Raw genomic sequence first — 22336 nt, forward strand, 5'->3', positions numbered from 1 at the left:
ATACATATCAAAGGATCAAATATCCTGAGATGTTTGTTTTGATAAAATAAATATATTCACAAATATATTAAAATAACAGTATTCTCATCAACCTCTGACGTTAATATAGTCACGATCATCTTCATTTTAAACATCTTTCAAAAGTTCAAAAATGGGGATAAAGAAGAAAGTGAACGAGTTACGTTCACGCTTTTGAATCTCCGCGGCTTCCGTAGTTGTTGTGAGCTAAGCTACATGCTAACACGAGTAACTGCTGCACATTTTCAACCGTCAGTTCGTTACAAACGTCAACTTTTGTCAGATGTGTGTTTGTGTTTGTGGTCAAAGACGTCGCTTCACAACAGTAAGTGTGTCAATGTTGTGTTGAAATGAATGAAAACTATCGCTCTTCATTTTCTGACACTTAAACTCAATATAAACGATGTTCACTTTATGTTTGTGTTTAATTCACTGTGTTTTCCACTCAATGTTTGTGTTTAATTCACTGTGTTATCCACTCAATGTTTGTGTTTAATTCACTGTGTTTTCCACTCAATGTTTGTGTTTAATTCACTGTGTTTTCCACTCAATGTTTGTGTTTAATTCACTGTGTTTTCCACTCAATGTTTGTGTTTAATTAACTGTCTTATCCACTCAATGTTTGTGTTTAATTCACTGTGTTTTCCTCTCAATGTTTGTGTTTAATTCACTGTGTTATCCACTCAATGTTTGTGTTTAATTCACTGTGTTTTCCACTGAATGTTTGTGTTGAATTCACTGTGTTATCTACTAAATGTTTGTGTTTAATTCACTGTGTTATCCACTCAATGTTTGTGTTTAATTCACCGTTATCCACTCAATGTTTGTGTTTAATTAACTGTGTTATCCACTCAATGTTTGTGTTTAATTCACTGTGTTTTCCACTCAATGTTTGTGTTTAATTAACTGTCTTATCCACTCAATGTTTGTGTTTAATTCACTCTGTTTTCCTCTCAATGTTTGTGTTTAATTCACTGTGTTATCCACTCAATGTTTGTGTTTAATTCACTGTGTTTTCCACTCAATGTTTGTGTTTAATTCACTGTGTTATCCACTCAATGTTTGTGTTTAATTAACTGTGTTTTCCACTCAATGTTTGTGTTTAATTCACTGTGTTATCCACTCAATGTTTGTGTTTAATTCACTGTGTTTTCCACTCAATGTTTGTGTTTAATTCACTGTGTTTTCCACTCAATGTTTGTGTTTAATTAACTGTCTTATCCACTCAATGTTTGTGTTTAATTCACTGTGTTTTCCTCTCAATGTTTGTGTTTAATTCACTGTGTTATCCACTCAATGTTTGTGTTTAATTCACTGTTTTCCACTCAATGTTTGTGTTTAATTCACTGTGTTTTCCACTCAATGTTTGTGTTTAATTAACTGTCTTATCCACTCAATGTTTGTGTTTAATTCACTGTGTTTTCCTCTCAATGTTTGTGTTTAATTCACTGTGTTATCCACTCAATGTTTGTGTTTAATTCACTGTGTTTTCCACTCAATGTTTGTGTTTAATTCACTGTGTTATCCACTCAATGTTTGTGTTTAATTCACTGTGTTTTCCACTCAATGTTTGTGTTTAATTCACTGTGTTTTCCACTCAATGTTAGTGTTTAATTCACTGTGTTTTCCTCTCAATGTTTGTGTTTAATTCACTGTGTTATCCACTCAATGTTTGTGTTTAATTCACTGTGTTATCCACTCAATGTTTGTGTTTAATTCACTGTGTTTTCCACTCAATGTTTGTTTAATTCACTGTGTTTTCCACTCAATGTTTGTGTTTAATTCACTGTTTTCCACTCAATGTTTGTGTTTAATTCACTGTGTTTTCCACTCAATGTTTGTGTTTAATTCACTGTGTTTTCCTCTCAATGTTTGTGTTTAATTCACTGTGTTTTCCTCTCAATGTTTGTGTTTAATTCACTGTGTTATCCACTCAATGTTTGTGTTTAATTCACTGTGTTTTCCTCTCAATGTTTGTGTTTAATTCACTGTGTTATCCACTCAATGTTTGTGTTGAATTCACTGTGTTTTCCTCTCAATGTTTGTGTTTAATTCACTGTGTTATCCACTCAATGTTTGTGTTTAATTCACTGTGTTATCCACTCAATGTTTGTGTTTAATTCACTGTGTTTTCCTCTCAATGTTTGTGTTTAATTCACTGTGTTATCCACTCAATGTTTGTGTTGAATTCACTGTGTTTTCCTCTCAATGTTTGTGTTTAATTCACTGTGTTATCCACTCAATGTTTGTGTTTAATTCACCGTGTTATCCACTCAATGTTTGTGTTTAATTCACTGTGTTATCCACTCAATGTTTGTGTTTAATTCACTGTGTTTTCCACTCAATGTTTGTGTTTAATTCACTGTGTTTTCCACTCAATGTTTGTGTTTAATTCACTGTGTTATCCACTCAATGTTTGTGTTTAATTCACCGTGTTATCCACTCAATGTTTGTGTTTAATTCACTGTGTTATCCACTCAATGTTTGTGTTTAATTCACTGTGTTTTCCACTCAATGTTTGTGTTTAATTCACTGTGTTTTCCACTCAATGTTTGTGTTTAATTCACCGTGTTATCCACTAAATGTTTGTGTTTAATTCACTGTGTTATCCACTCAATGTTTGTGTTTAATTCACTGTGTTTTCCTCTCAATGTTTGTGTTTAATTCACTGTGTTATCCACTCAATGTTTGTGTTGAATTCACTGTGTTTTCCTCTCAATGTTTGTGTTTAATTCACTGTGTTATCCACTCAATGTTTGTGTTTAATTCACCGAGTTATCCACTCAATGTTTGTGTTTAATTCACTGTGTTATCCACTCAATGTTTGTGTTTAATTCACTGTGTTTTCCACTCAATGTTTGTGTTTAATTCACTGTGTTTTCCACTCAATGTTTGTGTTTAATTCACTGTGTTATCCACTCAATGTTTGTGTTTAATTCACCGTGTTATCCACTCAATGTTTGTGTTTAATTCACTGTGTTATCCACTCAATGTTTGTGTTTAATTCACTGTGTTTTCCACTCAATGTTTGTGTTTAATTCACTGTGTTTTCCACTCAATGTTTGTGTTTAATTCACCGTGTTATCCACTAAATGTTTGTGTTTAATTCACTGTGTTATCTACTAAATGTTTGTGTTTAATTCACTGTGTTATCCACTCAATGTTTGTGTTTAATTCACTGTGTTATCTACTAAATGTTTGTGTTTAATTCACTGTGTTATCTACTAAATGTTTGTGTTTAATTCACTGTGTTATCTACTAAATGTTTGTGTTTAATTCACTGTGTTTTCCTCTCAATGTTTGTGTTTAATTCACTGTGTTTTCCACTCAATGTTTGTGTTTAATTCACTGTGTTATCCACTCAATGTTTGTGTTTAATTCACTGTGTTTTCCACTCAATGTTTGTGTTTAATTCACTGTGTTATCCACTCAATGTTTGTGTTTAATTCACTGTGTTATCCACTCAATGTTTGTGTTTAATTCACTGTGTTTTCCTCTCAACTCGTCGTGCACACGTCCGTGTCAAAGGACACACAGATTCATTCTCTACTCATTGTGATAAACCTTTGTCATCATCATCCAGTACAATGTTGTTATCTGTCCTTGACCTCTCGGGGTCAACACGAGGAAACCTCTTAACGCGCTTCTTTCTCCACAGGTTGGACATGATGGCCGTGAATCTCTGCCAAGAACATTTCCAGACAGGTGTGAGCACGAACAAGGTACACAAAGTATCTGCTTTTTTTGAATGTTGTTTTTAGTTTTTATTCACTTAGTCATCCTTCACCTTTGACCTCATCACCCTGACTCACCTCTGTCATCTTGTGTTCACTCCATCGACCCTTCGACCTCTTTGTTGCATCTTAAATCAACTAATGTAGTGAATGTTGTTCAAGACGCAGTAACTTCTCATCATCACCATGTTTTACACTCATTACCGTATTCTCTGGACTATAAGTGTCTCCGGAGCACGAGTCGCTCCAGACATAAAATGCATAATAAAGAAGTAAAAACATATATAAGTCGCACTGGAGTATAAGTCGTGTTTTTGGGGGAAATTGATTTGATAAAATCCAAGAACAGACATGTGATCTTGAAAGTTTAAAATAAAACTAGAGGCAACAACAGAATAATGTTACGTTACATGAAGTGAGAACCTGGTATGTTAACATAACATATGAAGAGTTATTCAGAGAACTATAGCATCAATAACTAACTAGTTTACCAAACCATCCGTGTAACTCCAAATAACTCTTCATCCTCGTGTCACTTTTAAATAAAGTTGCTCTGAAATCTGGACGAACAAGAGGTTACGAGAGTCCATTATGACGTAAACTCTCCTCCTCTCTTCTGACTCCCTTCATCACACATTTATTTACCAGTTACTAATACAGTGCAATGTTGAATTTACATATTTGATAATACATTCAAGTTTTAAGGGTTTGAATGTATGTTTTTGTATATTTAATATCTTTGGGTTTTCTTTCTACTGATGTATGTTTAGAATTTAATACTCGACCCACTGGTTTTAAACGAGTATTTTAATGTGTTAAATATTCTTTTAAAGATCGTCAAATGTTTCTTTAAAAAATTGATTTTATTGATTTTAATATCATTTTACGATGATATTTCTAGAATCGTGCATAACGACAAACCAAGCGTCACTTTTTAAGTTCTTTAACAACTGACATCATTTAAATAATCTTTCTTTTGATATTTTCGATCATTGTTTTTCACAAACCATGTTTGAAGAACCTGCTCAAGTCACGTCTGGTCGCCTCAGGATCGTCTTCATCCACGACTCTTACGAGAGCAGCTTTTCAATCAGAACATTTGAATTGAAAAAGGGAGAAAAGTTGTGACACGAGATGTTTGCGGCCTGAGAAACGTCTCGAAGGTGACGCCGGAGGACGAATGAAAAGCGAGGGTCTGCTCGTGTGGGAGACTGAATCACAAGTGACCTTGTTATGTTCTTTCTACTCCTGCTGAGTCATGTGATCGTTCGCAATTCAGACGTAAAGGTTTTTCTTTCTTCGAGCTGCAGGAACATCTTGAAAACACGTCTGTTATTCAGAATGAATACGTCTTTATCAAGTTCTCGGAGCTCAGATGTGTTGAAACCTGGTGTTATTACATGATTGTGACCAGAATCACTAACATTATTACGGTGGTGTTTATTTAACGTGCTCAACATGTACACAAAGTACTTAAAGACGCTTAAACGTTGTTTTATTTTGCAAAGTTATAATATCAGAACAAAACAAACAACGTAAACAAATCAAATAAAGAGGCGTCTAAACCTTCCCTTCACGTTCAAAATAACAAATGTGTTGTATATTGTGTATATGTTATATTGTGTATATGTTATATTGTGTATTTGCTTCTTCATTGATGGAAGACGTTTAAACTACACACACTGGACTTGGATTCTGAGTTGGTGTTTTTGGTTCGTATAAATAAGAGGATTCTGTTTGTTTATAAGAATGTCAAATAAATCAGGGTTTACTCTGTTACTCTGGTTTCCTCCCACAGTTTCCCTGCCTCTCACCCCAGATAGCTGGGATAGACTCCTGACCCCCCGACGACCCTGATGAAGTGAATCAGTTTTAGAAAACGAATGAATGATCGGATCAGTCGTGATGATGAACTTGATTCTGGAGCTGCTGGTTCTGTGTGTCCATCACCGTCTGGCAGTCGCTGCAACAGAGATGAAGAGTTTGATTGACGACATCTACCTTCACAGCTCTGTGCCGACGGATACGACGTGACCAACCTGGTGTCCGCTGACCCTGCGCTCCGGAGGAGGGGCTTCAAGCTGGAGTACTTCCTGCGTCCACCTGTCCAGGTGTGCTCCAGGTTCTCGGCTCTGACTCTTGAACTTGACCTCTCGCTCTCTGACCTTTTAGGTCACTCTTCGCTTCGGTTTCCTGGTGGACCTGTGCCGGGTGGACGTGCAGCTCTGGCCCTGGGGCATGGATCAAGGACAGTCCAGCAAACGAGTGGAGATCAGCACCAGCTCGGGTCCGTCCTCCGCCCAGACCTCCTCGCTCCCCAGCGCCGGTCCTCAGGGCGAGCGGAGGGTCCAGAAGGTCAACCAGAGAAGTGAGAACCGAGGTCACAGGTCAGGTCAGCGCTGGAGTCGTGGGGAGTCCGCGGACGCTCAGAAACCTTCTGGCTCCGACCTCTGTGACGACTTCAAGCTGGTGGGTCGCTGCGAGCTCCGGGACGCGACGGAAATCAGCTTCTCTCGTCCCGGGTTCTGTCCTCGCCCGCCCTTCCTGGACCCGCCGGCACCGCCTCGCCAGCGCTGCCGCCGGGAAGAGCTGTGGAGTCGCGGCGCGGCGTCCGTGGGTTCGGTGGCGCAGCTGCGAGTCACGATGCCGTTCGGCGGCGCCGCGTCGGCGCTCGGCCTGAAGAGCCTCGCGGTCTGGGGGCGACCGGCTCGATGCTGCCCCCCGGAGGAGGTGCAGAGGATTCAAAACATCCACCGGGACCACGAGAGACGGTCCAGACCCCCTGGTGCTCCGCCTCGGACCCGACCGCCGGCGAAGACCACTTTGACTCCGAGGTACGAACGAACACGTGAGCTCTGCTCGTTGATGCTGCTGTGATGCAGGATGTTGAGTCTTTACTCGAACTTTTCAAATGTTCGATTTGTCGAAATGAAATAGTTTTTCGGATGATTTACAAACTTGAACGTTACTTTTTGAGTTTGATATTCTAATCGTTTAAAACACAGGATCTAATTTCAAATACATTCTTAGTCTTTGTGTGGCGTCCTGTCCAGGGTGTCCCCCGCCTCTCACCCCGAGAAGCTGGGATGAACTAATGTTGGTACAACAGTGACACAGAGCTGCTGATCATGAGCTTCTCTGGAAAATATTCAGCTTTTTATTCAATTATTTAAAAATAACTACAAAGTCATTCAAGTTTTCGATATAATAAATGATTGCATTTAATTATTTAAAAAATATAAAGTAACTTACTGCTTAAAAAACATTCAATTTTCGACTTTAAAGTTCAATTCAACCATCGAAGGTTCTGAAGAAACTGATTTAACATTTTTATACGGAACTTAAAAGGCTGCAAATTAAAAAAATCTAATTTGGAAAAAGTTATTTTAAATGATTGGAAATAGAACAAAACATTTTTCATTCAAATAATAAAAAACAAATTCCTTTTATACAGAAATTGTGACTAATTATTACTAATTATTACTATTATTAAATCTGCTTAAAAACCCCAGAAACATTTAAATAAAAAACTTCAGGTCAAACACAGAAGCTTCAACATCTGACATGTTTAAACTGATGAACTTCCTTCATCTCCAGCCACGTGTCCGTCCCTGAAGAGTTCCTGGACCCTCTGACTCAAGAGGTCATGACCCTGCCCATGCTGCTGCCCAGCGGGGTCTCCGTGGACACCTCCACTCTGGACGAGTACCAGAAGAGAGAGGCGACCTGGGGTCGGGCCCGGAACGACCCGTTCACCGGCGTCGCCTTCACCTCCTCGTCTCAACCTCTTCCCAACCCGCAGCTGAAGAGTCGCATCGACCTGTTCCTGCTGCGCGAGGGCGTGTCGGGCCGGGCCGGCGTGTTGGGGCGCACGGACCCCGGGATGAACCCCTCGCGCCTCGTCCAGGAACCGGATCCACAGGAGAACCGGGAGCAGAAGACGAGCTCAGGACCTTCGTCTCCACGTCAAAAGTCTCCGACGTCTGAAGGAACCAAACGAAGTCGCGGGTCAGAACCAGAACCATCAGCCGATCAGCGACGCGTGGCTCAGAGTAAAAGGATGAAAGTGGATCCAGGTGAGAAGAGGAACATCTGGTCGTTGTGTCGTCATCATCCTGGTCTGGTCTCCACAGACTCGCATGAGCAGCGTCTGTCGGCGAGTCTGGACGAGGCTCTGAGCTCCGTCCTGAGAGGACGACCTTCCTTCACCGCAAACCTGTCGACGCCAGCCGACCCGGACCCGGTACCAGACCCGGACCAGGCGCCTGCTTCCAGGAACACGCCAGGTTTGTGTTTCCTAACGTGACCTTGATCAGTTCACGATCATCAACAGTTTAAAAACAAACGTTATTGAGCCAAGAACGTCTCAGAAGAAGAAGAATCTTCTCGTGTCGTCGACTCAATGAATCAGTGGTTAGTTAGTGATGAGGACCAGATGTTGGAGATGCTGTAGATGTATGGAGGAAACAACCGCTAGTTGAGTTTAGTCTCTTTTAATACTTGTTTATAAAAGCTGTGAGGAAGAAAAACTTTATTAACGCGCGTCACGTGACCAACAGCAGCTACACAAACATGTGTCAGCGTTGACTCACAATCATCCTCTGATCAACAAACGCTCTCATTACGATCCTTCATCTCCTTTAAAGTTAACGACGACATATTTCTATCTTGATAAATAAAGTTGTTTTTAAAGCAACACGTTAACAAACAACAGGTCGTGAAGCTCATGTTTACATGTTATATCACACACACACACACACACACACACACACACACACACACACACACACACACACACACACACACACACACACACTCCAGGAGCTCAAGAGCTTCATCAAGGCCTCGTCGTCTTCACAGGATTGTTGTCGACCCTGAGTGTGGATTGATTTGTTTCTCTGTGTTAGCAAAGCAGCAGGAAACACATTTATTTTGTTTTATTCTCTCGCTTTAAGAGTCGTGTGGAGGTCATGGTCACAAGTATATATGTGTAGTATTGTCCAGTACTTGACTCTGGTGTTGTGATAGTGTAGTAACAAGTATATATGTGTAGTATTGTCCAGTACTTGACTCTGGTGTTGTGATAGTGTAGTAACAAGTATATATGTGTAGTATTGTCCAGTACTTGACTCTGGTGTTGTGATAGTGTAGTAACAAGTATATATGTGTAGTATTGTCCAGTACTTGACTCTGGTGTTGTGATAGTGTAGTAACAAGTATATATGTGTAGTATTGTCCAGTACTTGACTCTGGTGTTGTGATAGTGTAGTAACAAGTATATATGTGTAGTATTGTCCAGTACTTGACTCTGGTGTTGTGATAGTGTAGTAACAAGTATACATGTGTAGTATTGTCCAGTACTTGACTCTGGTGTTGTGATAGTGTAGTAACAAGTATATATGTGTAGTATTGTCCAGTACTTGACTCTGGTGTTGTGATAGTGTAGTAACAAGTATATATGTGTAGTATTGTCCAGTACTTGACTCTGGTGTTGTGATAGTGTAGTAACAAGTATACATGTGTAGTATTGTCCAGTACTTGACTCTGGTGTTGTGATAGTGTAGTAACAAGTATATATGTGTAGTATTGTCCAGTACTTGACTCTGGTGTTGTGATAGTGTAGTAACAAGTATATATGTGTAGTATTGTCCAGTACTTGACTCTGGTGTTGTGATAGTGTAGTAACAAGTATATATGTGTAGTATTGTCCAGTACTTGACTCTGGTGTTGTGATGGACACCCTGACTCAACCTTGTTTGACCTTTGACCTCCCGTTGATGCCTCACACCTGCACTGTTTGTCCGTCACATGAACACGACCAGAACCATCACGACTGACTCACTGCGATGAATATTCCAGAGAACGAACGAACCAACGAACGAACAAACGCTCGTCCTGCGAAGATCATCTTTGATTTGAACACATTTATTCAAGAACATGTTCATGAATCGATGCTTCGGCTCCAACATCTGAGGCTCAACTTCAACCTTTTGTTGTAAGAAACTGACGTTTAATGACATTTAATTACTTTTAATTATGTGAGAAATACTCGGGTGACTTTGAAAAACATGTTTTGAACGTAAGAGAAATATGTATTTGAATAAAAATGTTTAGTGATAACAAGGTTTAAAGATGATTTCATGCTCGTGTTGAATCTACTGAAGTCGACTTTCTTTCTACAGAAGAAATGAAAATGGTTTGAATCTGCTTCAGAAAAGTTTCTCCATTTGTGATTGACAGGTGGACAGGGTCTTCTTCACCTCCTTATATGGTCGTTCCTGGTGTAGATGAATGATTGTAGATTCTTCAGATACTCGCGTGTTCACGTCTGTCTTCATGAACCTTTGTATCTTCAGTAGATTTACTGACTTGACAATCGTTTCCTTCATGTCCAAAACATTTGGTTTCATTTCATGTTTTAAACATTTGGTAAAGTTTGTCTCTAAACCTTCTTTATTAATGTTTTCTATTCTTTGACTTTGAGTCGATTGTGCAGTTAAATCTAGTTTCAACTGGTATCAAGTTCTTGAAAAGACAAAGAATTGATTTGTTTTTCATCCTCTGACACTTGTTTCTCTTTGCACAGCTGAGCAGACGTGTGTGTGTTGTGCGAGCGAGCTCTCGCTCTACTCACGACCTTCAGCTCCGGTCTACAGGCTGCTCTGTGGTCACTTGCTGTGTCGCTCCTGCCTCCACCTGCCGCCGCTCGCGTCCTCCTCGACCTCGTCCTCCTCGACCTCGTCCTCCTCGACCTCGTCCTCCTCGTCCTCCTCGTCCCAAGTTTGCTGCCGACGCTGCAGGAGTCTAAGCGCTCGCAGCAGCGTCACGCGTGTTCATCACTGACGTGACGTGTTGAGACGACTTCACACAGTATTCAAGTGTTTTGTTGTGTTGCACCCGTTTGTCGTCATGTTTCATGTCCACAAACTCAAGTTACCGTCGTCCAGCGAGATGAGAAAGTCTAAGTTGTGTATATATGTGTATATATGTATATATTTGGATTAAAAGTTTATCTTCATTCTCCGAGTCTGTCGTCTATTCTTGTATCTTTGATAGGGCTAAACTGGACAGCCTTATTAAGAGGGCCGGTTACGTCCTAGGGCGCCCCCTGGATCCTGTGGAGGAAGTGACTGGAGGGAGGATGCGGAGCAAGCTGGGCTCCATGAGGAGGAACTTGTCTCACCCTCTCCAGCACACACTGAGGGCATTGAGGAGCTCCATCAGTGATAGGATGCTCCATCCCAGGTGTGTGAGGGAGAGGTACCTCCTTCCTCCTGCTGCCATCAGACTCCACAACAAGAACACACCAAGATAACTATTTAACTGCACCTCTTGTTATTTATGTAAATATGATTGTGTATATATTATATAGCGCAGATTTATCTTTTATTCTATTTCTCGTTTTTATTTCTGTGTGTTTTTATTTCTCTTGCTGCTGTTAAACCGAATTTCCCCTCGAGGGACTAATAAAGGTTTTCTGATTCTGATTCTGATTCTGTAAACATTAAGCGACAAAAACAAAAGCTGATTTTTGTTGGGGGGGGGGAGTTTGTGTAGCTCAATGATTCAGGGAGCGATGTTGCCCGGAGCTGGTACTGAGTGACTGAGCTCCTAGTGGATTAGGCTCCTAGTAGGGTAACCATGGCAAATGGGTCCCTCATGAGAGGTCAGACTAAGAATGGTCCAAAACCGACTCCATGAATATGATGGAAGTTTACCCCGTCCGGAGCGACACCAGGGCCCACACCTGGAGCCAGGCCTGGGTGTATTGAAGAAGGAACCAAGAGGTTGTCGACTGGAAATCAGTGAAGCCAGACCAGATCAACGGGATGATGGATTTTATTAACTGTGGGTCGAAGCCCAGCAGGTCATTCACAAAGCAATCCTTATGATTTCAAAGCATCATCATCATCATCAGAGTCTTACAGCATTCACATTGACTTTATACAGGGCACAGTGGGGTCCGCCCTCCGGACCTCCTTGGTATGACTCGTGTTTGGACACTCGGCCAAGACGATTTCACAAGATGTTTCCCAATCTCTCAGTGTGTGTGTGTCTGTAGCTTCTCCAGTAGAAACCTCTAGAACAGGGGTAGGGAACCTGGTCCAGAAAGAGCCGCAGTAGGTGCAGGTTTTTGTTCCAACCGATCAAGCATGTACAGTTTAACCAATGAGGTTTCAGCTGAACAAGCAACACCAGACTGACAATCAACTGATTACACTCCTAAGACACCTGATTGGATAAAATGTGTCCTCTTGAATGGTTGGAACGAAAACCTGCACCCACTGCGGCTCTTTCTGGACCAGGTTCCCTACCCCTGGTCTAGGATGATGTCAGTGATCTTGGACCAATCACCCTTTACGACACAACAGGTGCTGGGCCCGACAGCGAGGGCCTGGTGGCCGGTAGTGTAGACCCCCTGTGGGGAAACATCTCAGAGGTCGGGTGCGCTGCCAACTGGGTGGCAGTGGAATCAGGGAGCCTCGGCCTACGAGACCTGGGCTGCATCGTTCTGGCTTTGGGGACGTGGAACGTCACCTCTGCGTGGGATAAGGAGCCTGGGTTGGTTCGGGAGGAGCGTCAGCAGGTGGATCTGGTGGGGCTATGGAAGACAGCTCCTGGGTAGGGGCTGGACTCTCCGTCTCCAGCGTTGCTCATGTGAGCTGGCTCCGATTGCAAGGGAAGCCTCTTGGACCGAGCAGATGAACCCAAAGGCGTAGTGCGTGTGAACTGGGAACGTCTGGAGGACGAAGCTGTCAGAGGAGTTTTCAGCTCACACATCCCAGAAGCTTTTTTCCGACATCCCTGTGAAGGTCGGGGACATCGACCTTGAGTGGTAGGTGTTCAAAGCCGCCATGGCTGAAGCTCCAGTTCAGGCTGTGGTCTGAAGGTCATATTTGACATCTGGCGTCCACCAGGATGTCAAGGAAGCCATCCGACTGAAGAAGGAGTCTTATCGAGACCTGGTGTCTCCTGGACTCCTGAAGCAGCTTCTGGAAAACGGCCCCTGAGAAGGGTTGAAGCAGCGAAGTGTCCGAGCTGTTGATGGTCAGGATGGAAGGTTCTGGCTCCTCGACCCGGAGGTCTGACCCTCTCTAGTGGGTGCTGAATGCTGAAGGTGTTGAAGGGTTGTCTTGGCTGACTCGTCTCTTCAACATTGCGTGGGCGTCTGGGTCGTTACCTGACGAGTGGCAGAGGTTGTGGGCCAACTACAGAGGCATCACACTCCTCTCTAGACCTGGTCAGGTCTACTCTTAGGTCCTGTAAAGGAGGGTCCGATCGATGGTTGAACCTCAACTCCAAGAGGAACAATGCGGGTTCCGTCCTGGCCTTGGAACTACGGACCAACTCTTCACTCTCTTGACGGTTCTCGAGGCTGCCTGGGACCACCTAGAGGCTGTTCCCGGTGAGAGTCGGTCTCCGTCAGGGATCTGCTTCGTCTCCTGTCTCTGGTTTTCATGGACAGGATTACGAGACTCAGCTCTGGCGAGGAAGGTTTCGTTTGGTGACCTGAAGATCCGATGATCTGGTTCTCATGGCTTCATGACCTTCAGCTCTCGCTGGATCAGTTCGCATCTGAATGTGAGGCGGCTGGGATGAGGATCAGCACCTCTAAATCTGAGGCCATGGTTCCCAGCAGGAGAAAGATGGATTGTTCTCTCCGGGTTGAGTCCTTGCCTCAAGTGGAGAATTTAAAGTATCTTGGGGTCTTGTTCTCGCGTGAGGGTGTTCGGGAATTGGAGATCGGTCGGTGAATCGGTGCAGCAGGAGCGTTAATGCATTCACTGTCGCACTGAATGAATAGATGTGAAAGTAAGAACCAGAATTTTAAAACGATCCTGAGAGAAACTGAAGAGTTTGAAGGAGAAATATAAGTTCTTCTACTAGAGCGGCTCAGAGTATGAACTGCAGAAACACATCCTTCTTGTTTAGACACTAAACAAACACAATCGTGTAAACGACACAAACACATTATAATGTTGTGACATCATTTAAGTTTATTTTCTCACTTGTTTGTGTCAGTTTTGTTCAGAGTTAACTAGAGATGTTTGTCAAACACCAGGTTCCTCAGTTTGACTGACATCAGTCACTCAAGTACTGACTCAACCCTGAACTTTATCATCAACAATCACCAGAGTTTGACTTTTGTCCACATTTAGCTTCAAATATGTAAACATATGTAAATATTATATATTACTATGTGTTTAGTTCGTGTGTGTGTGTGTGTTTGTGTGTGTGTGTGTGTGTGTGTGTGTGTGTGTGTGTGTGTGTGTGTGTGTGTGTGTGTACTGCTGTACACAAAAAACATACAGTTTATCCTTGACATGTTTACGTTCTCGTTTGTGAGTGTGTGTGACGTTTGTGTGTGTTTGTGTGAGTGTGTGTGTGTGTGTGTGTGTGTGACGTTTGTGTGAGTGTGACGTGTGTGTGTGTGAGTGTGACGTGTGTGTGTGTGTGTGTGTGTGTGTGTGTGACGTTTGTGTGAGTGTGACGTGTGTGTGTGTGAGTGTGACGTGTGTGTGTGTGTGTGTGTGTGTGTATGTGTGAGTGTGACATGTGTGTGTGTGTGTGTGTGTGTGTGAGTGTGACGTGTGTGTGTGTGAGTGTGACGTGTGTGTGTGTGTGAGTGTGACATGTGTGTGTGTGTGTGTGAGTGTGACATGTGTGTGTGTGTGAGTGAGTGTGATGTGTGTGTGTGTGTGAGTGTGACATGTGTGTGTGTGTGAGTGAGTGTGATGTGTGTGTGTGTGTGAGTGTGACATGTGTGTGTGTGTGAGTGAGTGTGACATGTGTGTGTGTGTGTGTGTGTGAGTGTGACATGTGTGTGACATGTGTGTGTGTGACCTGTGTGTGTTAGAGTGTGACATGTGTGTATGTGACGTGTGTGTGTGTGTGTGACATGTGTTTGTGTGTGTGCGTGTGTTTGTGTGTGTGTTTGTGTGTGTGTGTGTGTGAGTGTGTGTGAGTGTGACATGTGTGTGTGTGTGTGTGTGTGACGTGTGTGTGTGTGTGTGTGTGTGTGTGTGTGGGGGGGGGGTGTGAGCGTGTGTGTGTGTGTGTGTGTAGGTGTGTGTGTGTGTGTAGGTGTGTGTGTGTGTGAGTGTGTGTGTGTGTAAGTGTGTGTGTGAGCGTGTGTGTGTGTGTGTGTGTGTGTGTGGGGGGGGTGTTTGAGCGTGTGTGTGTGTGTGTGTGTGTAGGTGTGTGTGTAGGTGTGTGTGTGTGTGAGTGTGTGTGTGTGTGTAGGTGTGTGTGTGAGCGTGTGTGTCTGGGGGGTTGAATTAGGCAAGTCCATGATCACACACACACTAGTTTATTTGTCAGTTTCCGTGACAACAGGATGTTGACTCAGGGTCATGATCTTGTTTCCGCTCAGACGAGGACGTGAATCTAAAGCAGAAGATCTTGAATCTTTTCTTCACAATCGTTGACGAAACTTTTCTTTTCTTCAACGTGTCAAAAACAACTGGTTTCTTCAAAGTTGTCGTCACTTTGCAAACATTTCTTCGTCTCATGAGAAACGACGTCTGACGCAGGAACACCTCGTTAAGACAGAGATGATTATTGATGAACTTGATAGTCTTGATGAAGGACCTTCACCTGAACCTCCGCTGCTCCTTTCACTCCCGTCTCGTCGACGTGTCGCGACTAACGAGGACGACTCGACTCGCATCATGAAGCGACGACTCGTTGTTGTTGTTTGTCTCGTTAGAAGTTAATGAAGATGATTGACAGGTCAACGAGGTCGTCATGACGATGTTTTGACGACGCAACACATGATAGAACGACATTAAAGTTCATTAGTCTCTACTTTGTCTCTACTTTAAGCTTCTGTTCATTGATTTCATTCAAATATTTTCAAAATAAAAGTTTTAAACATATGGTTTGATATTATGATGCCAATGGTTAAAAGATAGATTTGATCGAGTTTTAAAGTAAAAATAAAAATGTTTTACATGTCATTTAACAAATAAAAGTCAAATATATAAAAGTGTCACGAGGATGAGAGTTTGATCAGCAGCTCTGAGCTCTGTTTGTTTGGTCTGGAGACTCTATTATAACATTTATATTGAACTTAAAGAAAAACTATTTGAGACTAAAGATTAAAGGATTCGATATCAAGAGAAACATAGATTTACATAGATTTGTGTCAAACTTGATTTATTTAATGTCTGGTATTGTTTCTCACAGTAAAAACATTGTTGACGCTAACAATAACAATAACAACAACAACAACAATAACAACAACAACAACAACAATAACAACAACAACAACAACTGAACAACATTTGAACCTTCCCTGAGTCTGATTCTTATTCACTGTAAACGAAGTATATATTATATATATTTGAATATGGATGTAAAGACTGTCAATTTCTATGAATATATTTAAATATGGATGTAAAAACTGATTTTATATGAATATATTTAAATATCATGTAAAACTGTGAGTTTATATGAATATATTTAAATATCGGTGTAAAAACTGTGAGTTTATAAGAATATATTGAAATATCATTTAAAACTGTGAGTTTATATGAATATATTTAAATATCGGTGTAAAAACTGTGAGTTTATATGAATATATTTAAATATCGGTGTAAAAACTGTGAGTTTATATGAATATATTTAAATATCGGTGTAAAAACTGTGAGTTTATATGAATATATTTAAATATCGATGTAAAAACTGTGAGTTTATATGAATATATTTAAATATCGATGTAAAAACTGTGAGTTTATATGAATATTTTTAAATATAATGTAAAAACTGTGAGTTTATATGAATATTTTTTAAATATAATGTAAAAACTGTGAGTTTATATGAATATATTTAAATATGATGTAAAAACTGTGAGTTTATATGAATATTTTTAAATATAATGTAAAAACTGTGAGTTTATATGAATATATTTAAATATCATGTAAAAACTGTGAGTTTATATGAATATATTTAAACATAATGTGAAAACTGTGAGTTTATATGAATATATTTAAATATGATGTAAAAACTGTGAGTTTATATGAATATATTTAAATATCATGTAAAAAAAACTGTGAGTTTATATGAATATATTTAAATATCATGTAAAAACTGTGAGTTTATATGAATATATTTAAACATAATGTGAAAACTGTGAGTTTATATGAATATATTTAAATATGATGTAAAAACTGTGAGTTTATATGAATATATTTAAATGTCATGTAAAAACTGTGAGTTTATATGAATATATTTAAATATGATTTAAAAACTGTGAGTTTATATGAATATATTTAAATATCGGTGTAAAAACTGTGAGTTTATATGAATATTTTTAAATATAATGTAAAAACTGTGAGTTTATATGAATATATTTAAATATCATGTAAAACTGTGAGTTTATATGAATATATTTAAATATCGGTGTAAAAACTGTGAGTTTATATGAATATATTTAAATATGATGTAAAAACTGTGAGTTTATATGAATATTTTTAAATATAATGTAAAAACTTTGAGTTTATATGAATATATTTAAATATCATGTAAAAACTGTGAGTTTATATGAATATATTTGAATATGATTTAAAAACGGTGAGTTTATATGAATATATTTAAATATCATGTAAAAACTGTGAGTTTATATGAATATTTTTAAATATAATGTAAAAACTGTGAGTTTATATGAATATATTTAAATATGATGTAAAAACTGTGAGTTTATATGAATATTTTTAAATATAATGTAAAAACTTTGAGTTTATATGAATATATTTAAATATCATGTAAAAACTGTGAGTTTATATGAATATTTTTAAATATAATGTAAAAACTGTGAGTTTATATGAATATATTTAAATATTATGTAAAAACTGTGAGTTAATATGAATATTTTTAAATATAATGTAAAAACTGTGAGTTTATATGAATATATTTGAATATGATTTAAAAACGGTGAGTTTATATGAATATATTTAAATATCATGTAAAAACTGTGAGTTTATATGAATATTTTTAAATATAATGTAAAAACTGTGAGTTTATATGAATATATTTAAATATGATGTAAAAACTGTGAGTTTATATGAATATATTTAAATATGATGTAAAAACTGTGAGTTTATATGAATATATTTAAATATGATGTAAAAACTGTGAGTTTATATGAATATTTTTAAATATGATGTAAAAACTTTGAGTTTATATGAATATATTTAAATATCATGTAAAAACTGTGAGTTTATATGAATATATTTGAATATGATTTAAAAACGGTGAGTTTATATGAATATATTTAAATATCATGTAAAAACTGTGAGTTTATATGAATATTTTTAAATATAATGTAAAAACTGTGAGTTTATATGAATATATTTAAATATGATGTAAAAACTGTGAGTTTATATGAATATTTTTAAATATAATGTAAAAACTTTGAGTTTATATGAATATATTTAAATATCATGTAAAAACTGTGAGTTTATATGAATATTTTTAAATATAATGTAAAAACTGTGAGTTTATATGAATATATTTAAATATTATGTAAAAACTGTGAGTTAATATGAATATTTTTAAATATAATGTAAAAACTGTGAGTTTATATGAATATATTTGAATATGATTTAAAAACGGTGAGTTTATATGAATATATTTAAATATCATGTAAAAACTGTGAGTTTATATGAATATTTTTAAATATAATGTAAAAACTGTGAGTTTATATGAATATATTTAAATATGATGTAAAAACTGTGAGTTTATATGAATATATTTAAATATGATGTAAAAACTGTGAGTTTATATGAATATATTTAAATATGATTTAAAAACTGTGAGTTTATATGAATAAATATAAAAATACTCAGCCTTCAGCTCTGACGTCACAGCTCCAGGTCCGTCCGTGCGTATAAAAGCAGCAGAAGAAGAATCTTCTCCTTCATCATCCTCTTCTTCTTCTTCTTGTTCTTCTTCTTGTTCTTCTTCTTGTTCTTCTTCACTGCAAACATGTTCCTCTCTCTGTTGAGTCTCAGTTGTCTCCTGCTCGTGTCTTCAGCTTGTTACATCCAGAACTGTCCTCGCGGAGGAAAGAGAGGATTGACCGAAGATCATGGACTCAGAGAGGTGAGTGGATTCTATTCTTTCTTTGCTCCTTCTTTCTCTTCTTTCTTTGGTTCTTCTATCACTTCTTTCTTTGGTTCTTCTATCGCTTCTTTCTTAGGTTCTTCTATCTCTTCATTCTTTGGTTCTTCTATCTCTTCTTTCTTTGGTTCTTCTATCTCTTCTTTCTTTGGTTCTTCTTTCTCTTCTTCATCCTCCTTTGGTTCTTCTTTCTCTTCTTCTTCCTTTGGTTCTTCTATCTCTTCTTTATCATATTTCTTTTCATACATCTTTCTCTTATTCCTTCTTTTTTTTATACTACAATTCTTCTTCTTTTTATTCCTCCTCTTATTTTCCAATAATTCCTTCTCCTTATTTTTCTTCTTCTTCTTCATCTTGTTATTATAATTTTACGATCATTCTTTCTTCTTCTTTAATGTTGTTTTAATCTTCTGTTTATTTTACTTCAGAATCATTGTTTTTGCACGTATTTAATGTTTAAATAATAAACAAAAATAATAATTAAACTTAGTTTATTAAAAACAAGATTAAAAATATTCTTCACTTTAATCAAAGTCATTGTTTTCTTAAACCTATAAATGTGACGTTTTTTAAGTGAAGTTAATGTTTGTGTTTGTGTTTGTGTTTGTGTTTTTGTTTTTGTTTTTGTTTATGTTTATGTTGTGTTTGTGTCTGTGTTTGTTGTTATGTTTTTGTTTGTGTTTGTGTTTATGTTTGTGTTTGTGTTTATGTTTGTGTTTGTGTTTGTGTTTGTGTTTTTGTTTATGTTTATGTTGTGTTTGTGTCTGTGTCTGTGTCTGTGTTTGTTGTTATGTTTTTGTTTGTGTTTATGTTTGTGTTTGTCTTTATGTTTGTGTTTGTGTTTATGTTTATGTTTATGTTTGTGTTTGTGTCTATGTTTTTGTTTGTGTTTATGTTTGTGTTTGTCTTTATGTTTGTGTTTGTGTTTATGTTTATGTTTATGTTTATGTTTATGTTTGTGTTTGTGTCTATGTTTGTGTTTGTGTTTATGTTTGTGTCTATGTTTGTGTTTGTGTTTATGTTTGTGTTTGTGTTTATGTTTGTGTTTGTGTTTGTGTTTATGTTTGTGTTTGTGTTTATGTTTGTGTTTGTGTTTATGTTTATGTTTGTGTTTGTGTTTATGTTTATGTTTATGTTTATGTTTGTGTTTGTGTCTGTGTTTGTGTTTGTGTTTGTGTTTTTGTTTATGTTTATGTTGTGTTTGTGTCTGTGTTTGTTGTTATGTTTTTGTTTGTGTTTATGTTTATGTTTGTGTTTATGTTTGTGTTTATGTTTGTGTTTGTGTTTATGTTTATGTTTATGTTTATGTTTATGTTTATGTTTATGTTTGTGTTTGTGTTTATGTTTATGTTTGTGTTTGTGTTTATGTTTATGTTTGTGTTTGTGTTTGTGTTTATGTTTATGTTTGTGTTTGTGTTTTCTCTGAACTGAGGAATCTTTCAAAGCTTCTTGCCAAAACACTTCTTCGCCGCATGAATGTAAAGATGAGACGTTAAAGAACTTTACGTTATAATATATTCACATGTTTGTTTATGTTTATGTATTTGTTTACAAACACAATCGTTTGTTGCTTCAGTGCATGTCTTGTGGGGCGAACGGTCGCGGTCGCTGCTTCGGGCCCAACATCTGCTGCACGGAGGGCGAGGGCTGCGAGGTCGCGACCCCTGAGAGCAGCCACTGTGTCGAGGAGAACTACCTGATGACCCCCTGCCAGAGCGGGGGGCGACCCTGCGGAGCCGCGGGGGGTCGTCAGGGTCGCTGTGCAGGACCTCGACTCTGCTGCGACTCAGGTGAGACCGAACACCTGTCCTTCACCTTCAGGTCTGACCCTGTGTTTGTGTCCAGAGAGCTGCGCCCTGGACTCGTCCTGCTCCGGGGAGGAGGTCCCGGGTCAGACCCGCGGAGGATCTCCTGGAGAACTGCTGCTGCGTCTGCTGCACGTGACCTCGAGGGTCCAGAGCGAGTACTGATGCTGCCAATAAAGATCCATTATAACCTCTTTGTTCACTGAGTCACACCTGAAGATCCACGAGTCGATCCATGAGTCGATCCATGAGTCGATCCACTAGTCGATCCACTAGTCGATCCATGAGTCGATCCATGAGTCGATCCACGAGTCGATCCACGAGTCGATCCACGAGTCGATCCACGAGTCGATCCACGAGTCGATCCATGAGTCGATCCACGAGTCGATCCACGAGTCGATCCATGAGTCGATCCACGAGTCGATCCATGAGTCGATCCACGAGTCGATCCACGAGTCGATCCACGAGTCGATCCATGAGTCGATCCACGAGTCGATCCACGAGTCGATCCATGAGTCGATCCACGAGTCGATCCACGAGTCGATCCATGAGTCGATCCACGAGTCGATCCATGAGTCGATCCACGAGTCGATCCACGAGTCGATCCACGAGTCGATCCACGAGTCGATCCACGAGTCGATCCATGAGTCGATCCACGAGTCGATCCACGAGTCGATCCATGAGTCGATCCATGAGTCGATCCACGAGTATGAGTCGATCCACGAGTCGATCCATGAGTCGATCCACGAGTCGATCCACGAGTCGATCCATGAGTCGATCCACGAGTCGATCCATGAGTCGATCCACGAGTCGATCCATGAGTCGATCCACGAGTCGATCCACGAGTCGATCCATGAGTCGATCCACGAGTCGATCCACGAGTCGATCCATGAGTCGATCCATGAGTCGATCCATGAGTCGATCCACGAGTCGATCCACGAGTCGATCCATGAGTCGATCCATGAGTCGATCCACTAGTCGATCCACTAGTCGATCCATGAGTCGATCCATGAGTCGATCCATGAGTCGATCCATGAGTCGATCCATGAGTCGATCCACGAGTCGATCCACGAGTCGATCCACGAGTCGATCCATGAGTCGATCCACGAGTCGATCCATGAGTCGATCCATGAGTCGATCCACTAGTCGATCCATGAGTCGATCCATGAGTCGATCCATGAGTCGATCCATGAGTCGATCCATGAGTCGATCCACTAGTCGATCCATGAGTCGATCCATGAGTCGATCCATGAGTCGATCCATGAGTCGATCCATGAGTCGATCCACTAGTCGATTCACGAGTCGATCCACGAGTCGATCCACGAGTCGATCCATGAGTCGATCCATGAGTCGATCCACTAGTCGATCCATGAGTCGATCCATGAGTCGATCCATGAGTCGATCCATGAGTCGATCCACGAGTCGATCCACGAGTCGATCCATGAGTCGATCCATGAGTCGATCCATGAGTCGATCCACTAGTCGATCCACTAGTCGATCCACGAGTCGATCCATGAGTCGATCCATGAGTCGATCCATGTGTCGATCCACGAGTCGATCCATGAGTCGATCCATGTGTCGATCCATGAGTCAATCCATGAGTCGATCCATGAGTCGATCCATGAGTCGATCCACGAGTCGATCCACGAGTCGATC

At 39.6% G+C, this 22336-nt stretch overlaps 2 protein-coding genes across 3 annotated transcripts; both read left to right on the forward strand.

The window, feature by feature from the left end:
* The first annotated feature begins 229 nt into the window (after positions 1-229).
* On the forward strand, positions 230-10778 carry ubox5 (U-box domain containing 5). 2 transcript variants are annotated; one of them, XM_087779103.1, is made up of 7 exons: positions 230-343; positions 3677-3740; positions 5762-5863; positions 5925-6586; positions 7350-7828; positions 7886-8038; positions 10339-10778. In XM_087779103.1, exons 2-7 carry the CDS (start codon positions 3684-3686, stop codon positions 10593-10595), a joined length of 1710 nt encoding a protein of 569 aa, XP_087635229.1. In that variant the 5' UTR covers positions 230-343; positions 3677-3683; the 3' UTR covers positions 10596-10778. The 2 variants fall into 2 exon arrangements, with proteins under 2 accessions (XP_087635229.1, XP_087635222.1); XM_087779096.1 differs by having other exon boundaries at positions 7350-8038.
* A 7937-nt stretch (positions 10779-18715) lies between these two features.
* Positions 18716-20870, forward strand: LOC148090180 (vasotocin-neurophysin VT 1-like). Its single transcript, XM_087779181.1, has 3 exons — positions 18716-18857; positions 20452-20665; positions 20721-20870. The coding sequence occupies exons 1-3, from the start codon at positions 18741-18743 to the stop codon at positions 20843-20845; spliced, it is 456 nt and encodes a 151-aa protein (XP_087635307.1). The 5' UTR covers positions 18716-18740; the 3' UTR covers positions 20846-20870.
* The last annotated feature ends 1466 nt before the right edge of the window (positions 20871-22336 follow it).

The sequence above is a fragment of the Callionymus lyra genome, chromosome 1 (assembly GCF_982586985.1).
Source record: "Callionymus lyra chromosome 1, fCalLyr1.hap1.1, whole genome shotgun sequence".
NCBI classification, from domain to species: domain Eukaryota; kingdom Metazoa; phylum Chordata; class Actinopteri; order Syngnathiformes; family Callionymidae; genus Callionymus; species Callionymus lyra.

Bases quoted from the DNA above. Each gene is read 5' to 3' on its own strand.
- ubox5 (XM_087779096.1), top strand. From the start codon at position 3,684: ATGATGGCCGTGAATCTCTGCCAAGAACATTTCCAGACAGGTGTGAGC. The intron at 6,587-7,349 runs GTACGAACGAAC...CTTCATCTCCAG, and splicing joins AAGACCACTTTGACTCCGAG to CCACGTGTCCGTCCCTGAAG. The intron at 8,039-10,338 runs GTTTGTGTTTCC...CTCTTTGCACAG, and splicing joins TGCTTCCAGGAACACGCCAG to CTGAGCAGACGTGTGTGTGT.
- LOC148090180 (XM_087779181.1), top strand. From the start codon at position 18,741: ATGTTCCTCTCTCTGTTGAGTCTCAGTTGTCTCCTGCTCGTGTCTTCA. The intron at 18,858-20,451 runs GTGAGTGGATTC...TTGTTGCTTCAG, and splicing joins AAGATCATGGACTCAGAGAG to TGCATGTCTTGTGGGGCGAA. The intron at 20,666-20,720 runs GTGAGACCGAAC...GTTTGTGTCCAG, and splicing joins TCGACTCTGCTGCGACTCAG to AGAGCTGCGCCCTGGACTCG.